General features: G+C 43.3%; 1 protein-coding gene across 3 annotated transcripts in view; it reads right to left on the bottom strand.

Annotated features, from left to right (window-relative positions):
* Positions 1-22,418, bottom strand: part of GRAMD2B (GRAM domain containing 2B) — a 93,965-nt gene that overhangs the window by 59,603 nt on the left and 11,944 nt on the right. Inside the window, exon 1 of one of the 3 annotated variants that reach the window (XM_061625149.1) lies at positions 3,840-4,075. The exons of 1 other annotated variant lie outside the window; for it this stretch is intronic. In XM_061625149.1, the coding sequence (XP_061481133.1) occupies positions 3,840-3,856 (17 nt within the window). In that variant the 5' untranslated portion in view covers positions 3,857-4,075. Of the gene's footprint in view, positions 1-3,392; positions 3,792-3,839; positions 4,076-22,418 lie in introns of those variants that run through there. One more of the 3 variants, XM_061625142.1, reaches the window with a different exon arrangement.

Raw genomic sequence — 22,418 nt, 5'->3', positions numbered from 1 at the left:
TCACTGCTCACTCCTAATTCTAGGTCATTAATGAACAAGTTGAAAAGTACAGGTCCCAATACCGATCCTTGAGGGACTCCACTTTCTACAGCCCTCCATTGGGAGAACTGTCCGTTTATTCCTACTCTCTGCTTTCTGCTTCTTAACCAATTTCTTATCCACAAGAGGACCTCTCCTCTTATTCCATGACTGCTAAGCTTCCTCAGAAGCCTTTGATGAGGTACCTTGTCAAACGCTTTTTGAAAGTCTAAGTACACTATGTCCACTGGATCACCTCTATCTATATGCTTGTTGACACTCTCAAAGAATTCTAATAGAGACAGTTAGGCAGGGAGGCAGGCCGGTGCCCAGGGCCCAGTCATGCCTGGTGCCAGCCCTGTTGGGAGGGGAAACTTAGGGGTGGGGCTTGTGGGTTTTCATTAAGTTTCCCCTGCCCTTTCCTCCAGAATTTACACACAGAAAGAGAAAAAGTAACTGAATTGTGAAAAATATAAGTTTTAAACTCTGTTTATTTTCTGTCTTAATTTTCATACAGATACTGCACTTCCATTTGTAGATTCCTAGCCACACCAACCATTAAAAAGCCCTCCACTCAGATCAGATAGAAATTGGGTATAAGAGAGAGATGAGAAAGAAAAATGCATTCTGAATATTATTAATTAAATTTATTAGTCTCTTGTTAACTGAAGGTCTCCAAGTGACTTACAACACTTGCAATACAATATATCCTTATTAGATTCTTAGTACATTGGCAGCATTAAGCACAATAATTTGGAAACTTGACCTTTGCACAATGAAATGGATTATTCACCTTTTAAAATTTTTTTGGATAGGATACAAATTTACACTACTAATGTGAACTACCCCCAATAAAAAATTCTAGTATGAAGGACACATACTAGTTCTTAATGAAAACCAAATCCAATATGCAGCTGCAAATAGCACTGGATGCCAAGTTTACAATGCCAAACAAAGGGGCAGTTTGTCCCATTGCTCTCCCATCAAGAGCTGGCCTCTCCCCCAAATTAAGCTTCAGCACTTTGCACAGCCGCTACCTCTCAACATCACAAGCAAAACTCAAGAGCTTTCTCGAGGCAGGGTTCTGTCAATTCCCTCAAACCCATCCTAAAGGCTGCCAGAACAGCTTTTGACCTAACCCTTGCAGAGCTCTGCACCAACCATAAGCTCTGTAAAGATACTGTCTCTTGGGTTTATTGGCAAAAGGAGTGTGCAGGCCTAATTTTACTTGCCTCTCACAGGATGCCCTGCAGTAGGTACAAGCCTCTGTCACCAGGCATAAGTTTGGTTATCTAAAACCAGGCATTGATATAGAATTAAAAAAAAATCAGTGTAGAAACTGTTAAACTATTTTTAATGGTGGAACTTAGCCAGGAAAAAGTGAAGTTATCAAATGCCTCCATGTGCAAAGAGCCTTCCTCTTTGCCACTGAACATGCCAAACAGAGTAGGCTACTAAGGCAGAGGTTACAGCTTCTAGACAATCACGAGCCCCAGTCAGAGCAACTTTCCAATTAAGCTCTACCTATGATCTAGAAAATTACAACTAATAACTGAATAAAAATCCCATAGATGCAGGATTTAATTTGCATCTTGATGGTATCTCAATTAGGAATTGGCCATAACCTTACTCAGCTAGGACATGTCTGCACAGGAATTTCTTTTTGTTGCCATTTGGTTTTAAATCAGTGTCCAAATCACTGAGACATCCTGTTGCACCAGTCCAAACTATCATGTTACCCACCGAAAGGTAAATCCATCACTACATATGAATAGCCTCATAACCCAGTCCAGTTGTAGCTTTATTATCTTGCAGTCACATATAAGTCAGATATAAAAGAAATCCCCACAATGAGATCTGTGTGATGTTCCTGCTTATAGTGTAAATATGGTAAGTGCTGTTTATATAGAAGACATATGGTAAGTGGAGTGAAAGAGGAGGGGGGAGTACATGAGCAGTAGAATGCTGGATGATTGGCTGAGCGTTTGAATGGCTGGGAGTATAAATGGAAGAATGACAGTTGAATCTGGGTGGATGTTGGGAGTGTGCAGAAAGAGGTGTTTGAGGGTGGAGGTCAGGAGTGTGGAGAAAGAGGGAGTTGGAGTTCTGATTAATAATAAGTCAAGTACAAAACAGGAATAGATGAAACCATACACTTGTGAAACATTCTAAAACTAATCTTGTTATTTCTGATATTTAATAAATACTTATTTGGTTTACCAAAGGCCTGATCCTTGGCTGGGGGATATACATACTAGAAGGGAGGGCAAGGTAATTACCAAGGCTGAACAGAAACAGTATCTAATGGTGGCAGCGGTGAAGGGAGAAATAATAACAATTCAAGTATCCGGAGCAACCCAGAGTTGTATGCGTTATCTATAAAGATACAAGGGGGTTGGGAACAGCATAAGCACGCAGTCACAAAAGTAACCAGCTAGAGAGAGACTCAGGCAAAGTCTTTTCGAGTATTGGTTATAGGACGTGACTGGTGGTGCTGCCTAGCAGGGGGATCTAGTGAGATCTGTGCTAGAGCGGAGTGAGAAACCATATAAAGGACGGTCCGGACTGGTGGTATCCCTGGTGGTGCCTAGTGAAAGGCAGTAGCCACAAGCAGGTGGGAACCTGACAGGGAGAACCAGGGGAGGGCATCACAATCTGCTATTCAACCCAATCTAAATCTCAGTTCTGTAAAACAAAAGGTGCGAAATAGATTAAGGGGGCACGCATACCTGCATGTTTATCACTCTATGTTAAGTGAAGACTTGCAAATGTAAGTCACAATCAGCTTTCTTATAACCTGGTATCACCTCAAATACAGTGCTTTTGACGGAGCAGATTCACACATTCAGCTAGGAACTATCAAGTGAAAAGTTGCTGATCTGTGCACCTACATGTGAGAAAGACACTGAACCAAATTTAGCATAATGGAAGTTTTAGATGCCATCCTGTTACAGACTTGGAAAAGTATTATACTGATAAAACCACTCATTTTAATGCAGCCTCCTAGGGGGAGGGCACTGCAACCCATTTTATCATTCTCACAGATCAACACTACTCTGTGCTCTCTCTAAGCCTTCTCCATAACCTTTTGAACTACACAAATAGTCAGAAAGGGTAAATGAATAAATACATTGCCACTCACTAATTCACTCAAACACAGGTAAAAGTAGCCTTAGAATGCCAGGGGGTTGTTTTGAGAAGAGATACAAGGAACACGATCCTCAAGGCAGACAAGCAGCACAATAGTCACCAGAAAACTTTTCATTGTTTTTCTCTCTCTCTTTCATAGAAAGCTGCTCCCCCATGTTGTTGGACTAGAGGGCAGGCAAACACAGAGTTCTTTCAGGCAATATCTGGCTATATAGGATACTTACTGGGTTAAAGCAGCTTTTTCTTTTTTACTAGTCACCCTGACAGGCTTTAGGTCTTCCCCATCCTGCTGTAGGTCTGTCATTAGCACCATTTGAAGTAAAGAGCCGTCTTGTGGTTGCCCGATGTGGTCGACTCCTCTCTTTTCCACACACAAATACACGCCCTTCCTACTCTTAGCACCGTTTGAACAAGACTCACTCCCAGCGTTACCAGCCCCCACTTCCTGTCATATTACACCGCTTTGCATCCTCAAAGCCCAAACCAAGAACGGCTTGCTTGTGGGTGCGTGCGCGCCCGCCTCCCTAACTAACCTGAGCAAGTTTAAACTGGTACATTGTTGCCTGGGCCGTCTACGAGCGAAAAGGGGAGGGGGAAAGTCCGGGGAAGACACAGCCGTCCTCTTCTCAACCCACAAACTAATCAGGAGAAGGAAAAGAAAGAAAGGAAACCTGTTCAACGAGCTCATCCGAGATGAACCGATTACTCAAGCGCGTGAAGGCGCTGTCAGGGAGCTCGACAGCTGTTTTTGAAACTTAGAAAGCATTATGAATTTGGCTGGGGAGGCGGGAAAGAAAATTCCAGAAGGCGTTCGGTGGGATTTAGGCGACATTTGGCTCGAAAGCGCTGATTATAAATCAGACAGCCCAGGAATGGAAGGCGATGGGGGCGGGGAGAGCAGAGTGACTGACACAACGCGGCAAATGACCCTGCTCCTGGCTCCTTTAAATGAGACCAAGGGGCTGGCCTATTGCACTGCTTCAATTATGCATGCACAGGATGTTGCCTCCGCAGGTATGGTCTCTTGGTTACTTAAACCAACAGGTCTGCTGAATGTTTTATATGGGAATGACAAAGGTGACAAGGGAAAGAAAGGCAAACGATGCTAACCCTTTGGTGGCAAGCAAGCGTACAGGCACGCACACATGCATTTCCAAGTTGATAGGAAAAGGCATTACATTTATTAGTGATTTCATTCCATTTATGAATTGTTTCTTATGGAACACCCCCGAAGTGATTTAACAATAAAAACATAAAACATTATTATCATCAGCATTGTCCACTCATCACCACAAGGTCCCAGTGTGGATTACAACATTTTAAAATACAACATTTAAACGGTTTAAAACAAATTACAGTCACAAGAATAGGGTAGGTCCATATATGATGGAAATGGACTGCCTTCAAGTCAATCCCGACTTATGGCGACCCTATGAATAAGGTTTTCATGGTAAGTGGTATTTAGAGGTGGTTTTACCATTGCCTTCCTCTGAGGCTGAGAGGCAGTGACTGGCCCAGTGAACTTCATGGCTGTGTGGGGATTCGAACCCCAGTCTCCCAGGTCGTAGGCCAACACTTTAACCACTGTGCTACACTCCCTCTCAGATCCATATATATCATGTGTCAAATGCCAAGGTGAAGAGGTAAGTCTTCAGCATATGATGGAAAGCGCATCATGAAGTTGCCAGGCATACCTCTGTAGGAAAGGAATTCTAAAGCTTGGGGGTGCCACAGTGAATGTCCTCTCCCAGGATGCCACCTCCAAAACTTCAGGGAATAGTGGAACTACCAAGAGGATCCTCTTTGCTGATCTTAACACCCAAGAGGGACTGGAGGGAAGGAGGCAGTCATTCAGATATTTTATTTATTTATTAGATTTCATACCTGCACTTTACAACAATAATAAAGATATTTGGGGCCTAAGGCTGCAATCCATTACATACTTACCTGGGAGTAAATCTCATTGAACCCAATGGAGCTTACTTCTGAGTATACATGAATTGGATGGCAACCTAAGTCATATACGGCTTGCAACACTAATGTGAGCACCTTAAATTGGCCCCGGAAACAAACTGGTAACCAATATCATATGTAAAAACAATTTCAGATCCAATCCAGACTGAGATAAAAATCTCCACTTAGAAGGCTTGTTGAAGAAGGAATGACTTCAATTTGTGCTAAAAAGACAACAGTGACAGCAACTGGAATGGAAGGATGTTCCAAAGGGGTAGGTGCACTGCACTAAAGGCCCAATTCCTGCATTGTAGTGAGCAGACCTCCTAATAAGATGGTATCTACAAGAGACCCTTTCCTGCAGACTGCTGTGCTCAGGTATATAAGAAGGGATATTTAGGTATTCTGGTCCCAAGCTGTACAGGGTTTTGTATACTAATTGGCAGCCAGTGCTTATTTCCAGCTGGGCTGGAATTACATGATGTTAATGAAACAAATATATTGATGTTGCTCTCAGGCATTGTTGTCAGGATAGTACTAAAACATTTAGCCAGATTTCATTATAAATCAACCCCCCCTTGCTCCTGCCTCTTTACAGCTGTCTGAAAATCAAACAATTCTTTTTAAGCAGGTGGAGAATTTTTAAAATTTTAAATCTCTATTCCAGGAAAAGCTTCATTTGCTAACTGTTTGTGCACCAGAAGGCTATTAAGAGCTCTACCAGAAATTGGAACCCCTGTTTCTCTTCACAAGGAATCTACAAGGGTGCACTTTTGTGGTCTCCTTGATTAACATTATATCTGATCAAGCTACTTCCTTCTGGATCATACTACCTTCAGTTGCTTCCATAACACCAGTTTGAATAGCTTCCATAACATTGGGACTGAATTAGGGATGCTTGAGGAATTCAGACATTGCAAATTCCAGATCACCTGATCTGCATTACCTGAACTAATGCATGGATCAGAAAATAGTTGTCCACCAGACCTCACATTTCTCAAATGCTGATAGAAATCAGCTTCATTGAGTTCTTCCATTCCCATTGGGTCAGTGACTGGATGTTCAGGATGGCAGCTACTACAACTTAGATGTCTGCTTGAAATCAAAGCTCAGCCTGTAAGGTCAGCAGTCAGAACAGAGTGTTGTAGCAAGAAGGCAAAGTTTTAGAACCTGACTGCTGGGGACTATGGGCAAGACAACTCCCCACCCACAGCACATTATACTGACAAAATTGTCAGCTTGAAAAGTAACAAACTTTGCTTTGTATATGGGCTCAGACTTGGTGCCTTGTGATCCAAAGTCAACAAACCAAATGCAGAATGAATAAAAGAGTCTTTGGTAAGGCCTGGATCTATCACAGTTGTTTAATTCTTAGTATATTTGCTTTGTCCACTTTGTTCCCACAAAGAACTTTGAAACTTAACAGTGTGTGCAATTGTACTATTAGTCCAATAAATCAGATTAGTTAACCTATTTTATTTTTGTTATGTATGCACATAGATTTACTGAGTTCACAAAAAGTATGTGAAACATCAGTGGTACATGCTCTGGTAACCTCACGTTTGGATTACTGTAATGCGCTTTACGTAGGGCTACCTTTGAAGACAGTTCGGAAGCTACAACTAGTGCAAAATGCGGCGGCCAGATTGCTGACAAGGACCAAGCGGTCCGAGCATATAACACCTGTTCTGGCCAGCTTGCACTGGTTGCCAATATGTTTCCGGGCTAGATTCAAAGTGTTGGTATTAACCTATAAAGCCTTATATGGTGCGGGACCACGATACCTTGCGGAACGCCTCTTCCGATATGAACCGGCCCGTGCACTACGTTCTGCTATGAATGCCCTCCTCCGGGTTCCAACTCACAGGGAGGCCCGGAGGGTGATGACAAGATCTAGGGCCTTCTCAGTGGTGGCCCCCGAACTATGGAACAGTCTCCCCGAGGAAGTACGCCTGGCGCAGACTCTGCTCTCCTTCCGGCGCCAGGTCAAAACCTTCCTATTCTCTGAAGCATTTTAAGTTACACTGATTTACTTTTTAAAATGTTTATTGTATTGGATTGATGATTGTATTTTAGTATTATTTTGTTATTCATTGTATTTTTATGCTATTTTATGTTCACCGCCCAGAGAGCTATTGCTAGTCGGGCGGTATATAAATTTAATAAATAAATACATAAATAAATAAATAAATAATAAATATGTCTGAATACCTCTCTTTCCTTAGGAAACTAAGTATTGTGAGCAATCCTTACAATGGTCTCTGTCATATAGAGGCTGCAGACAGCTATTGTATGGGATACTATACAACAGCGGTAGGCAATGTGGTACTGTCCAGATGATGTTGGATTACAAGTCCCATCATCTTCAGTTAGTCTGGCCAACTGCCAGGGATCATGGGGGTTGTAGTCCACCAACATCTGGAGGGCACCACGTTGGCTGCTCCTGCTATACAATAACTGGAAGTTGGTGAAAACATGTAATTGTGAAAAACAATAATGAAGTTGGTGTTTGGTTGTCAGAAACATGCAAACATTGAATCACTATAAATGGCAAAAACAAAGGCTATGCAGATTTCAATATTTCTTATTGGTTTCTGATTGGTTTCTGATTGGAAAAACCCCTCCCACTTTTTCTTTGTGTGTTCATATTTTGTATAGCATGGAAGATTCTGGGCCCAATCAGATGTACTACTTCTTATTCATTAACTACAGGTTAGAGTTCATGAATGAACTATGGCAGCCTTCCCCAACCTGGTGCCCTTCATAAGTTTTGGGCTACAACTCTCATCTGCCCAACCCACTGTGCTGGCTAGGGCTGATGGAATTGTAGGCCAAAACACCCTGAGGGCACTAAGTTGAGGAAGGCTTGGCTATGCTATAAGTTGGATTCTTGTATTTAGCAGGGGGTTGGATTCGATGGCCGAATAGACTCCTTCCAACTTTACTATTCTATGAATCTGTGCAATCATGGTTTCCTCCTTCTACTTTCTGCCCTCTGAGTGCAAATTCCCCTTTTCTGTTGTTAACTCTAGCCCAATTCAGGAGTTCACCCAAAGGTGTGATAGCATTGTAAGGGGCACAAGGCTTGTTTCTGCCCCAGATATTCCCATGTGCTGGCCCCACTGCTTCCACTCCTAACCACAAAAAGGTGTGAAGGGAGATTCTAAGCCCATTCAGCTGGACATGCAAAGACTCTCCCTTCACAACTCCCTTCACACATCATGCAGAATACATAAAGGTTGGGAGAGGAGAGGGTGGGGTCTGGTGTGCATGTAGCAATGCTGGGGACAGGTCCAGTACCTATGACCCTGTGTCCCCTACATAGTCTGTGCCCTCACACATTTGGCTGAATGCCTGAATAGGGCTCATGATGCATTGCTCCTTCTGGTGTTAACTATATGCTTCTGAGTCCAATTCAAAGTCCTGGTTTTAACCTTTAAAGCTCTTCATGGCTCAGGACCCCAATATCTTCTGGAACACCTCTCCTGATATGAACCTACTTGGACTCTTCAGTCATAAGTTTGCACTGGCTACCTGTTTGTTTCCGAGCCAGATTCAAGGTGTTGGTTTTGACCTATAAAGCCTTACATGGTGTGGGACCGCAGTACCTTGTGGAACGCCTCTCCTGCTATGAACCTACCCGTCCACTTCGTTCAGTATCTAAGGCCCTCCTCCGGGTACCAACTCATCAAGATGCCCGGAGGATTACTACTAGATCTAGGGCCTTTTCTGTGGTGGCCCCCGAATTGTGGAACAGCTTACCAGAGGAGATACGCCTGGCGCCTTCGGTATTTTCTTTTAGGCGCCAGGTTAAGACATGGCTATACTCCCAGGCATTTTAATGTTAATGTTAATGGTTAATGGTTAATGTTTATGTGAATGTTTTAAATTCTCCTGTTATTTGAAATGGATTTTACTGTAACATTGTATTTTAACTCTGTTTTTGTACACCGCCCAGAGAGCTACTAGCTATGGGCGGTTTAAAAATGAAATACATAAATAAATAGATAAATAATTTGAGACCCTTCTCCAGGTTCCTTCTCTGAGTAAAGCTTGAAGGGTGATGACAAAGGAGAGGGCCTTTTAAGTTGTGGCTCCTTGTCTGTGGAATTTTTTCCCCAGTGAGGTCTGCCTGGCACCTTTGCTGAAAGCTTTTCAACATCAGGTAAAGGCCTGTTGCTTCTGTTTATTGTTAGTGCACTGCCAAAGTTTCCTATGGCTGTTTTGGGGGGCGGAGGTGTTGCTTTTTGTATGTTGTATGAAATGTTAATTTTTATATGAATTTTCTGTCTTTTCCCCCCCTTATGGTTAGAGTGTGAATGCCCGAGGGGGGGATGGAAAACCCCCCAAAACCCTGTCCCCATCTTTTTTTCCCCCAAAGCTATTTTCCCCCTGAAAAAAAATTTTTTTGGGGGGAACATGATTTGAAATATTTTTTCTGGGTCTTCACATCTCTGTCTATGGTCTAATGCATTTATGTTTTTAAATGTAAGTTGCTTGGAGACCTTTTAGGTAACACTATTTAGGTTTAATAAATAAACAGGGCCAGCGCCAGAGGACCTGGCTGAGGGCCCCTAAAGGGCCCCTCCTTAGGGTGGGTAGTACTCCCTTCTGTGATGCCCCACCTACCTCTTCCTTGACATTAATGCTGGTTGTGCTGCAGGTGCAAGCCTGCCATCAATCAAGATGGTAGCTGAGGTTTCCCTAAGGGGCTGATGCCCCTGCCACCATGTTTGCTAATGGCAGGGATGCCCACGCATAGCATGCATATATACCAACAACCAAGATGGCGGCGGAGGCACCAGCCCCTTAGGGCCCCAGCATGCCTGGCACCAGCACTGTAATAATAATAATAATAATAATAATAATAATAACAACAACAACAACAACCATGGGTTAAGAAGACTAACTAGGGTTCTCACTTAATTGAGGAGTTGAAAAGATTTCAATGGATAGAGGAAAGGGAGTGTACAATCCCACAGCCAGTTCTCAATTTCACATCCACAGTTATGGATGGGAAGCATTTATATTCGCATTAGTCCTCTGTGGTAACTGCAAAACGTGTACGATTATGTTAGAGCTACCAGGCCCAGACCTTGAGAATGATTCTGTATCTTTCAGAGAAGAGAAAATTCAGCCAAGTGCAGATTTTCTTGCAACATTGTAATGGGAAAAACCACAAGGTGAATTCTCCCTTCCCCCTGCACAACTCTTAAAGATACAGAAGACCTCTTGGAGGCTGGACTTGGCAACATTATACACAGTGCTGTCACCAGAAGAATGGACTGGAATCTGTTCATATTTGGAGAGAAAGGATTCTTACAATATCCCAGATTTTTGTAGGGTGAAGTGAATGAACTACTTGCCATTGAACGGTCATTAAAACATTAATGTTTTAATAGGGCCTTATGTTTCAAACTCACAGTCTTGTAAAAGATAAATAGGAAACTGAGCAATTGCCAATGTGGATGGAAAATCTTCTCAAACTATACACTTTTATTCTGTGGCAAGATCTTGTTACGCAAGCATGAAGCTCAATAGTAGCTGTATTATTATGTAGTCTTAATAACCTATGTATTATGGATGCAGGAAAATATTTCTGTGAAAAGCAAATGCAACACAATTGGAAACCATTATTCAGTCTAGCAATCTACATCCCAAAAGTCCCATCTAGATGATTAACAAAATTGCATTTCCTCCCGTAGTGTGACATTCTAGCCAAGATCTAGCATATAGCAGTGCTATATATCAGAATGAGCAAGACCTACTTGTTCAATTCTATCATTATTACATTTTTTCTTGTTGAACTAGGATCCATTCTTATAATAATAATAAATAATAATAATAATAATTTAATTTTTGTGTCGCCTATCTGGCCAAGGCCACTCTAGGCGACGTACACAATTAAATTCCAGTAAAATACAATTTAAAATACGATTTAAAATACATAGCAATACAATACAGTCGACAATAAAGGATTAAATTACAGCATAAAACAGTATGTAAACAACGGGCATTCAGTAATAGTGATAAAAGCTTAGCCCACCCCGGAGGTCCCGAAGGCCTGTCCAAAGAGCCAGGTTTTTAATGCTCGGCGGAATGCATCCAGGGAAGGGGCATGTCGAAGATCGAACGGGAGGGAGTTCCAGAGAGTGGGGGCCGCCACTGAAAATGCCCTCTCCCTAGTTCCCACCAACCTAGCTGTTTTCGTTGGTGGTACTGAGAGAAGGCCCTGCGTGGCTGATCTAGTCAGGCGGCTAAGTTGGTGGTACTGGAGGTGCTCCTTCAGGTAAACTGGGCCGAGACCGTATAGGGCTTTAAAGGTTAATACCAACACCTTGAATTGGGCCCGGAAAGCAACTGGAAGCCAGTGTAGATGAACTAACACCGGCGTAATGTGATCACGGCGGCGGCTATTTGTAAGTAAACGGGCCGCCGCATTTTGTACCAGCTGTAGTTTCCGGGTCGTTTTCAAGGGTAGCCCCACGTAGAGCGCATTGCAGTAGTCCAGTCGAGAGGTGACCAGTGCATGCACTACCAGTGGGAGCTGATGAGCAGGGAGGTAAGGTTGCAGCCTCCGTATCAGGTGTAACTGATACCAAGCTGCCCGGCTCACTGCCGAAATCTGAGCCTCCATGGACAGCTTGGAGTCAAGAATAACCCCGAGGCTGTGGACCTGATCCTTCAGGGGCAATCTTACCCCATTGAGTTCCAGGTCAACAATACCCAACTTTCCCCTGTCACCCACAAGCAGTACCTCGGTTTTATCAGGATTGAGCTTCAGCCTGTTTCTTCCCATCCATCCACTCACGGATTCCAGGCACTTGGACAAGGTCTCTACAGCCAACTCCGGTGAAGATTTAAACGAGAGATAGAGCTGCGTGTCATCAGCATATTGGTGACACCGCAGCCCAAATCTCCTGATGATATCACCCAGCGGTTTTAAATAGATGTTAAATAGCATGGGAGAGAGAATAGAACCCTGTGGCACTCCACAAGTGAGAGGCCAAGGGTCTGAAATCTCATCCCCCAATGCTACCTGTTGATGCCTGTCAGAGAGAAAGGAACGGAACCACTGTAAAACAGTGCCTCCTATTCCCAACCCTCCCAGGCGATCTAACAGGATACCGTGGTCAACGGTATCAAAAGCCGCTGAGAGATCCAGGAGGACAAGGAAGGTGAATTCTCCCCTATCCATAGCCCTCCTCATATCATCAACCAAAGCGACCAAGGCTGTTTCAGTACCATGTCCAGTCCTGAAACCCGATTGGTATGGATCCAAATAATCCGTTTCCTCCAAGTGTGCTGACAGCTGATTTGCCACCACTCGCTCAATGATCTTGCCCAAGAATGGTAAATTCGAAATAGGGCGAAAGTTGTTCAAAACTTGGGGATCCAAGGAGGACTTTTTCAAGATAGGTCTTACAATTGCCTCCTTGAGGGCCGGTGGCATTACACCCTCCTTCAAGGATGCATTTACCACCGCCCTAATCCCTTCGCCCAATCTTTCTTTACAGTTCACAAGGAACCATGATGGGCCAGGATCAGTCAGACAGGTGGTAGGCTTTACAGTTGAAAGTACCTTGTCCACATCCTCAGAAGGAAGAGGCCGAAACAGATCCCATGAAACTGGATTGCAGCTGGCCAACTCAGGATCATCTACCGCATCCACGGCGTACGGAATCGAGTTCTTTAGGTGTTCGACTTTATCCGCAAAGTGCTTTGCCAATTTGTCACAGGAAGCCTTAGAATGTTCCAGGGGTTCCTGAGCAACTGGACCGACCAGGCTTCGGACCACCTGGAACAGCTTCCTGGGACAGCACTCTGCGGATGCAATAGAGGCAGCAAAGAAATCCTTCTTTGTTGCCTTTATTGCCACCTGGTAGGCAGCTATTGCTGCTCTAACCTGTGTTGGGACATCTTCAGAACGGGATTTCTGCTACCGGCGTTCTAGTCGTCTCACCTCCTGTCGCAGACTACGCAACCGGGGTGCTGTCTGAGTTCTATTCAGTGGGAGAGGATGTTTCGGAGCCACCTGGTCTAATGCACTGGTGATTCCCTCATTCCATTCCGTCACCAGTGTTTCAACCAGGCGACCTTCAGCAGGTTCCCATTCCCCAAGGGCAGTCAGGAATCCATCAGGATCCATCAGGCGCCTGGGGCGGACCATTTTAATAGGTCCTTTGCCCCTGCGGAGTGTGTGTGGCATTGAGAGAACAAAGTTCACCAGATAGTGGTCTGACCATGACATGGGGGTCGAAGAAATAGCCCCCAACTTCAGACCACTCCCCTCCACTCCCAGGATAAATACAAGGTCGAGAGCATGACCGGCTACATGTGTGGGCTTAGTATTACTAAGGCACAGTTCCCAAGAAGCCATGGTTTCTAGGAAATCCCGAGGGGCTCCAATGAGAGTGGTCTCGGCATGCACGTTGAAGTCTCCCAATACTAACAATTCTGGGGACAGCGTTCGTACATCCGAGACCACCTCAAGCACCTCGGTCAGGGAGTCTGCCGTGCAGCGGGGCGGGCGGTACACAAGCAGGATCCCTAAACTGCCCTTCGGGCCCAACCTCCAGTACATGCAGTCAACAAACTTGGTCCTTGGGAGCGGAGGCCTGGTGAAGACCAGAGACTCCCGGTAGATGACTGCCACACCCCCTCCCCACCTTCCGACCCTCGGTTGCTGCGCATAATGGAAACCTGGTGGACACATGGCCCCAAGAATGGGTGCTGAGGCCTCATCCAACCAGGTTTCCGTAATACACACCAGGTCTGCACACTCATCCAGAATCATATCATGGATGATAGATGTTTTTTGCGTTACAGACCTGGCATTACACAGCAGCAGTCGAAGGTCGGTAGGAATCCTGCGTCTCCCAGTTGACTTCTGGGTTTGGGCAGACCCGGAACAGGGGATGGATATTACGCATCTATCCCTTGTTCCTCTAACCTGACGTGGTCTGCCCCTAGCATCAATCCAGTGCCTGCCGCCCAACCTTGGTATGTCTTGGTCCCCATCCTTCTCTGACACCTCCCGCCGTGGTTTACACATGCCCCTATCCCTGTTGCCTGGAGGACAGGCCTACCCTACTAATAACAGAAAACAAAATCCACCCCAAACCCCCGGAGACTGCTCGCTGCTCTATTAAGAATGCAGCACTAAAAATTCAAATCCCAAAATTCTCCACATCCATACATTCCAGTATTTAAATGTGAATCAAAATTATTCACTCATACAATCAACCTAATGTATTACTACACAATCATACATCAATCACCCAGCACACTATTTAATTTTATGGCTCTACTAATAACAGATGGTATCAGTGCCATGCAGATAGCTGTCGTGATGATAAAACCCCAATAATGCCAGTGCGAGATGGTATATGCATCCAAAGCCAGCCAGCAAAACAGACAGCAACGGCCAGCAGGGGGCAATAACAGCAACAATGGCTGTGTTGGTGACGCAAGGTCGCGATGAAGATGATCCGGACGACGACACGACCCACAGGATGGGGCAGTGGCGACGACAGTGACGGGATGGCGACAAGGCCCCGGCGTCTCGAACACTGGGCATACTGAAATAATTTCAGCATCTTGAGAGATGAGGCCCTATCCCATTTGCTCGGAACTTTGGTGTAAGAGACTCCTGCTGTTTCTTAGGTTCTCAATGCTTTGGCACAAATTCCTGCCTCTCGCTGAATTTCTGACATATGCAGAGGGTTAGTGATAGGAATTTCTCTTATCTGCACTGAACTTTGGAGAATGTTAAGCAGGAAATTAACATTCTGCTGTTTCTTATCTTCTTGAAAATGCAGCAAAATCTGCCTCTTCCCCAAGTATTTTGTGCATGCCAGAGGACATGGGGGAAGGGAGGCAGCTGGTGGTAAAGACACATAGAGGCTAGCCAGTGTTTATAAGGTGTTATGTACATGAATAAATTGACATTTTATATTCAAATAAGACAAGGTAGCTAGATGTTTGACTTTTCTGTGTGTTTAGGAATAACATGGGCCACTGCAGAAATTATTTGAAGGGGGGCGAGTAAAACACTGAAGGGGAGAGCAGGCTAATTTCTTACAAAAAATGAGAAGCATAGCGCCTGTACATTTTGTTTCATATCTCAAGTTCTAAAATGGTACAAACTTACTCTTTTTTTTTTTTAAATGGAATCTGGGTATTATAGTTCATCTGGGGTGGGCATGCGGAACTGACCCTTTCCCCCCTGAGCACATCTATGAGGAATAACTTGAGGCAAATTATAAATTTAAAATGCCATGAGTCATTTGTGTAAATGTGTAGCTAATTTTGTAGTGTGTTTCTTGCTCCTCCTCACGTAGATATGCTCTAACAAACATTCTGAAGTAAAAAACCACAGCACACAACCTCCGTGCTTCTGCATAGAGTGCTGGAGCAATGTGATTTTGCTGCAGTGCAAATGCTACCTTGAGGAATGGCATTTAAGCCCCATGCTGCAATTGAAAAACCAGTGCACAATGAATGAACAAAAAGGGCATCATCCTGAATAAGTTTCAGTAGGGTCATATTTCTTGGCCAGGATCCAAGACCTGTTTTAGGCACACTCAAGGGCTTGATACTTCTGATGAGATTCTTTGTCCTTTCCCCCCCTCCTTTAAACTGCAGATCCCTGCACTGTATCACACAAACTGCTTTGGAAAGTCTCAGCTGCAAAAGTGATTTCCTGTGCTGCATGGGGAGATACAAGCCCAACCATCACCCCACTCCTTACACACAGAACTAGTTTTGTGGGTCTTTGGATCTTGGGCATAGTTTTTAAATGGATTTTAAATAAAAATTATTTCATGCATTCCTCACTTTTGTGACATCAAGTATAATATTAGTCAATGTGCAGGTTTTCAAATATACAAAGGACCTTACTAACTTTCGCCATGGAATTAGGTTTATGATTTTAAATATCAACTTTCTGTTCTATTTCTGTACTCGGAGCCCAAATGTAATATAACACAGCTGTTAGTGGCAACTTAGAAAGAGAAATAAAATCCGGACTTTAAAATTTCACTTTTGTTATTAGATACGTATTAGCAATTGTAACTTTACAAACTGATTTTAGAAGCTAAGGGGCAAACCACAAGGACCAACCCCAACCCTAAAGCAAACTGCTGCTTAGGGGATGCCTACTGATTACATGCAAAGACCTCTCCATTTATGCTTGCCCCATATAGTGCGATGCCAGTCATGGTTCACAAAGCTCCTTCAATTAGCATTTCTTATGTCTTCCATGTGTATGAGATTTCTTATCATTTAATCCTCCAATGTAAGATGGAACTCCTGATCCAAGTGACATGAATGATCTAGCCCTGGGATGGAGAACCTTTTTCAGCCTGAGGCAGTTGTAGTCCAAAACATCAGGAGGGTACCAGGTTGAAGAAGGCTGTTTTAAGGCATTCACAAAAGGAAAACAATTTTCCCTATGAGAATAGAGGTAGGGGTGCCAGCTTCTAGGCTTTTTGGAAATAGACTGCCTTCAAGTCAGTCCCGACTTACGGTGACCCTATGAATAGGGTTTTCATGGTAAGCGGTATTCAGAGGGGTTTCCTCTGAGGCTGAGAGGCAGTGACTGGCCCAAGGTCACCCAGTGAGCTTCATGACTATGTCGGGATTTGAACCCTGGTCTCCCAGGTTGTAGTCCAGCACCTTAAGCACTACACCATACTGGCTCTCTCTAGGCTTTTTAGGTCTAGAAAATTCCCAAACATTATGTGACTGAATAGGCAGTAGTTAGAGATACAGGCGGGCCCCGCTTATACGGCAGGTTCTATTGCAGACTGCTGCTGTAAAGCGGAATGCCGGAAAACGGAACGCCGGTAAGCGGGGCCCTACTGTACACAATATTTGAATACCAAGAATACTACAGAAGGAGAGTTGGCAGATTTGTAACATTGTTCAACAATCACCATCACTACTCATCTCTTCATCAGCACTAATGAAATATATCTGAGAAATTAATACCTTTCTCTTCCTTCTCTCCCCACTTTAACTCCTGATTGCTAGTTTTTGGCTGTTTATCTAATTACTGCCTTGGATCATTTTCCTGTCACATAGCTGACAATGATGTGGATTTTGGCTAACCTGAGATCTCTTCATTAGATTACTTAACGATCAAAAGTTTCTGAATACAATTGTGAGGAATATCAATCTGAATAATAAGAATGATATATTTTTAGGAGTGCCTCTGAGTAGCATTAAGAAACACTGAACTTTTATCAGCTACACTTCAGAGAATGGATGCGACTGCCCACTAATAATGTAAAAAATTATAGGAAAGAGTATCATACCTGAACTAAAACTAGTTCTGGTTTAAACAAATGCACATTGCAAATTTAGGATGTACTTGTTCATGCACTTAATGCCAGAGATGGATACATGTGTTTCTTTCCCCATGTATGTACTGTAAGAAACATACTGAGAAGAGCCATAATTGGTTCTGGTTTCCTGCAGCATGAGTAACTAGTACATGTATAGTGAAATAAATGGATGCATCAGGTTCACATGTTGTATACCGTCAGCTCATGACATTCATTCATTAATTCACTGACTCACTCCATACATTCATACATTGTGAAATCACTGTTCTCCCATTTCATCCTTACACAAAGCCTGGGAGGTAGGATAGGCTGAGATGGAGAGTGATCTTCATCACTGAGTGGGGATTTGAACCTGAGTCTGAGAATCAAACCCCCTCACATGTTGAAATAATGCATAAGGGGGTCATGGGCCCACACTGTGTATCCCTACTGCCTGCAACCAACTTGTGCACCAACCATGCCACACATTTATTCAGCAGCTATGTGAAGGATCCTTTCGTGCATACAGATATACACAGAGAGAGGGAGCTTCTCTATGTGAGCCAATAAGGATCCCCCATGTGCCATGGAGGAGCTCTATGCATGAATGTTTGGCCAGTGGCGGGGGGGAGGGGATGGCTGGTGTGGAGCTATACAGAATGGCCCCTTCCTGTTTCAGTACTTGAGGACATGGTGTTATTAGAGTCACTGAATACATTATTCCCAGGAAACATTTACTGAGATGGGATTTTTTCCTTGAAAGATCAGTGCTGTCTCCTCAAATGAATTATATGACCCTCAGAACGCCATGTTAGCAGCTTTATTTATTTCACAGACTGAAGATCTCAGTGATCAGGCAGGGATATAAGGAATCAGGTATTCCTTGCAGTATCCTGGACCCATGTTATTTGGGGCATGTAAATTATTAGAAAGCCGAGCTGGTATAGCACAGTGGGGAGGAGAGCCTGACTGAGAGTCCAGAGTCTGTGAGTTCAAATTCTCACTCATGTCTCCTGGGTGTAAAGGACCAGCTGAAGATCACCCCACAGTGAGTGGCTCAGGGCTTACGTGCCCTCCCACCTGTGCAGCCGTGGGCAAGCTGCATAATCCCAAGGAGCCCAGTTGCCCCCCAGCTGCCAGTTGTGGACAAGGAAGGGGCTGGCTTGTGCAGCTGTGGCTAGCTGAGCAGGCCCTAGCCAGCTGGGGAGGACTAGCCTCAGAGGGAGGCAATGGTCACCCACCTCTGAATACTGCTTACCATGAAAACCCCCTTCATAGGGTCGCCATAAGTCGGGGTCGACTTGAAGGCAGTCCATTTCCATTTTCAGATGTCTTCTTCACATTGTTGCTACCCCTGTGTCCCTTCACTTCAATTAGGTGAGGTCACCAGCTATTTTTTCTGGCAGGGCTTCTGTGCCTTTAATAAGCTGTTGGCCCTGAAGAAATTATTCCAACTAAAGTTTCTTCTGTCATGGAAACAAACTGACTGGGAACACTTCAGAAAACAACTATCCATCTTCTACACCACAAAAGACTCATTTGCAACAATTGGCTCTTTTAGTATTATTAAGTTGGATTAAGAACTGAGTGGGAGGTCTCCATATTTTCAAAAGGTTTTTTTGAAGGTTAAAAACAAATACAGTGGGAGAACATATTTTTCAGTCAGCACACTACTCTGGAAGCCTTTTCCAGCAGGAGTTAACAATGTCATTATCCTGTCATGCCTGACTTTTAAGATATTTTAGAAGTGTGCTGCTATGGTTTTGCTTTATTTATTTATTTATTCATTGTTTTTATGGTTTTATATTGTATTGTATTGCAATGTAGTTTTTCAGTTTCATGTTACACACTGTATCCAGAGTACATCCATTGAAATGAATGAACCTCAGTTAGCTATGTCTATTTACTTGAATGGGTCTACTCTAGGTAGGACTAGCATTGGATACAACCATTTTTGTAAGCTGCTTAGAGGCTGTTTCAGTAGAGGTATTCACACATTATTCTGTACCTGGGTACAAGCCCTCTGTACCTGGGTTTAGCTGCTCTTGAGAAAGAGACTTAGAGTTGCCAGGTGTCTGGTTTTCACCCAGATTTTTGGTTTTTTTCTGGAATTTTGAGATCTTCTCTGGGTGAGTCAGCTTAATCTTCAGACTCTCACCTTTCATTTTTTAAAAAAAATATGTTTCTAGGTGGTCTGGTTCACGAGATATACAGCAAAACATCAGCTGCCACCCCTCACAACTTCTGTGAATTGCTCCCTTAGCTGGCTGCTCTAACCTTGCCCATTCAGGTTTGTAGACAATAAGTGAAGTTAGGGTTATGATTCACAAGGGATTTCTGGGCCTCCAGGCAGTACCTAGACCCCACTGTAAAGGTAGAAAACTGTTGTTTTTTCCTGTTTATCTGAAAATCTCATAAATTAAGTATAAGGTTTTCAGCAGTACCAAACATCTTTTTTCTCTTGTGTGCAGGAGCCAAACAAGTTTAAATTTTCCTGGGCTGTTGAATACATTGGGACTTACTTCTGAGTAAACAATCATAGGATTGCACTACAAATATCTTTACAGGTTGTGTAAATAATAAACATCTTTGACTGTCATGCTTATATGAATATTTCTTCATACTATGTCCTGATAAGTATTTGATTTCACACTATGGTTGTACATTATTACTTCCTCTACATTTTAAGTATGTCCTTCTTCTTTTGGTGGTAATGGTTCTCCTCTGTTGTTTTCATCCTAAGGGACAGATTAGGCTGAGAGATGGTGAGTAGCTCATGGTCACCCAGTAAATTTTATACCTCATTTCCATATTAAAAATTAATTAAAATGATTTACATGCAGGCAAAGTTTAAGTAGATCCAAACAATACATTTAAAGCACATCCAACTTGCATTTAAAGAGCATGACTTCCCCTAAATAATCCTGGGAAGTGTAGTTTTCCCCTCACAGTTATTGTTCCCACTACCCTTAACAAACTACAGTTCCCATGATTCTGTGGTGGGATTCATGTGCTTCAAATGTGTGTTCCATGTGCTTTAAGTGAATGATGTGGATCTGCCCTAGGTATGCTGTGCATTCATTGTTGAATCAGCAGCCTCCAATAGCACCTGTTATAAACCACCCTGTTCAGATCTTGTGAGTTCAGGTCTGTGGCTTCCTTATGGAATCAGTGAATGGAAAGGAACAATTTTGAAAGATACTTTTTTTAACAGGGAGAGGGCTGTCGCTCAGTGGCAGGGCATATGCTTTGCATGCAAAGATCCAAAATTCAATTTCTGGAAAAGACTATTGCTTGGAATCCTGGACAGCCAATGCTAGTCCATGTGATGAGCACTGAGATAGAAGGTATCAAATGTCCTGAGTCGGTATAAGGTAGATTCCTTTGTTCCTAAAAGTGGAAAGAGACCCCAGAGCCACAGTGACTCCAAAATGTATTTATGTATTTGATTTACAACATTTATATACAGCTTTATTGTAAAAAATCTCAAAGTGGTTTACAGAAGGAATTAAAACAATACAATTATTGCCAAAACAGTTAAAGACAGGTAATTAAAAACATCCAAAATAATAAAACCAACAATGAGTTAAAAACAGATAAAAAACACAATAGCTTCTACCTGCCTAGGTAGACTTGCCTAAACAAAAATGTTTTTAGCAGGTGCTGAAAAGAGTACAATGAAGGTGTCTACATAATGTAAATAGGCAGGGAGTTCCAAAGTGTAGGTGCTGCCACACTAAAGGACTGATTTCTTACAAGAGCACCTGTAACATGGAAAGCACACCTTGAACTTGACCTGGTAACAAATCGGCAACCAATGCAGAGCTATTATGTACTGATAGGGTCTCACCTTGTCAGCAATCGTGCCGCAGCATTCTGCACTAACTGCAACCCCCAAGTCAGGTTGTGCCATATGGGAAGTTCTGTGACCTTGGCTGACTGGCTGCCAGGATCTTTTAAGTTTTGGTTTTTGGTTAGGAATTGTTGGAAGTGCGGCAAGAGCAACTCCTGTTTTGTTCTTTTGTTTATGTTCCAGAAGGGAGATAGAGTTAGAGTCCTCCAGATGGCTAGGCTTGACTACCTTTACCCGAGATGTTCTGATTAAGTTCCTTCTGTCATTAGACTGAAATGCTTAGGGAAGCTTATCTGCCCCTCCTTCTTCCGCCCTTTCCTTCTTCTCTTTTTCAACTGTCCGAGAGAGAGGAGACACCTTTGTTTCTGCTCTCACCCCCCTGAGCCATGAGGGCAACTCCCAAACCTGGGCATTACACCTCCAACTTAGTTAGTTAGTTAGAACTAGGTACGCCTTTCCTATCTACTATGTATTTCTATAAATAAAATAGCTTTTCTTAGTTTACTAAGTCTTAAGTCTCAGTGATCTAAATGCAGGGTAAAAGCCTTCTACTTAGGTAAATATACACACTTGCACACCTGAATCTCAGACCGTTGATAATCTCTGCTAACATTTATACAAATTTACACCACAGGAATCCTGACTGGTTGTGGGATGCTGTGTTTTCTGCCTTACTCATAGAAATCATGTTGCGGTTGGTATGGTATTGCATTTAGGAAATCATCACTGTCTTTTGTTTTTCTTTTTCTGTTTGCATTTCATGTACCTTTAACCTCACTCCTTTACTTCCATAGAAGCAACAGTGGTTCCATGCACTCAGCTCAACCCCCTTAAACCCACTGACGATGCACCTTGTTGGGTGCATGACGCTTTGTTTCTTGCCCAATTGTGGTAAAAGAGAATTCACATACTGGGAAGTGTGGCTGCAATTGTTGTTCCCAAGCTGCTGTCTGTGAAGGTAGATCAAACCATATGTGTTTTCTCTCTGTCAATTATTTCCTGGAATTGGGTTAGCTGTCAAAGTGAGTTTATAGCAGCCCACAAGGTAGACAGAAAAGAATAGAGAATCTTCTTACTCTTACTAATTTCTCAAACCTCTTTCTGAAGTGAAGGGT

This window comes from Rhineura floridana, chromosome 1 (genome assembly GCF_030035675.1).
Source record: "Rhineura floridana isolate rRhiFlo1 chromosome 1, rRhiFlo1.hap2, whole genome shotgun sequence".
Classification (NCBI taxonomy): Eukaryota; Metazoa; Chordata; class Lepidosauria; order Squamata; family Rhineuridae; genus Rhineura; species Rhineura floridana.
The sequence above is the reverse complement of the archived record's forward strand: the minus strand, read 5'-3'. Positions and strand labels throughout refer to the sequence as shown.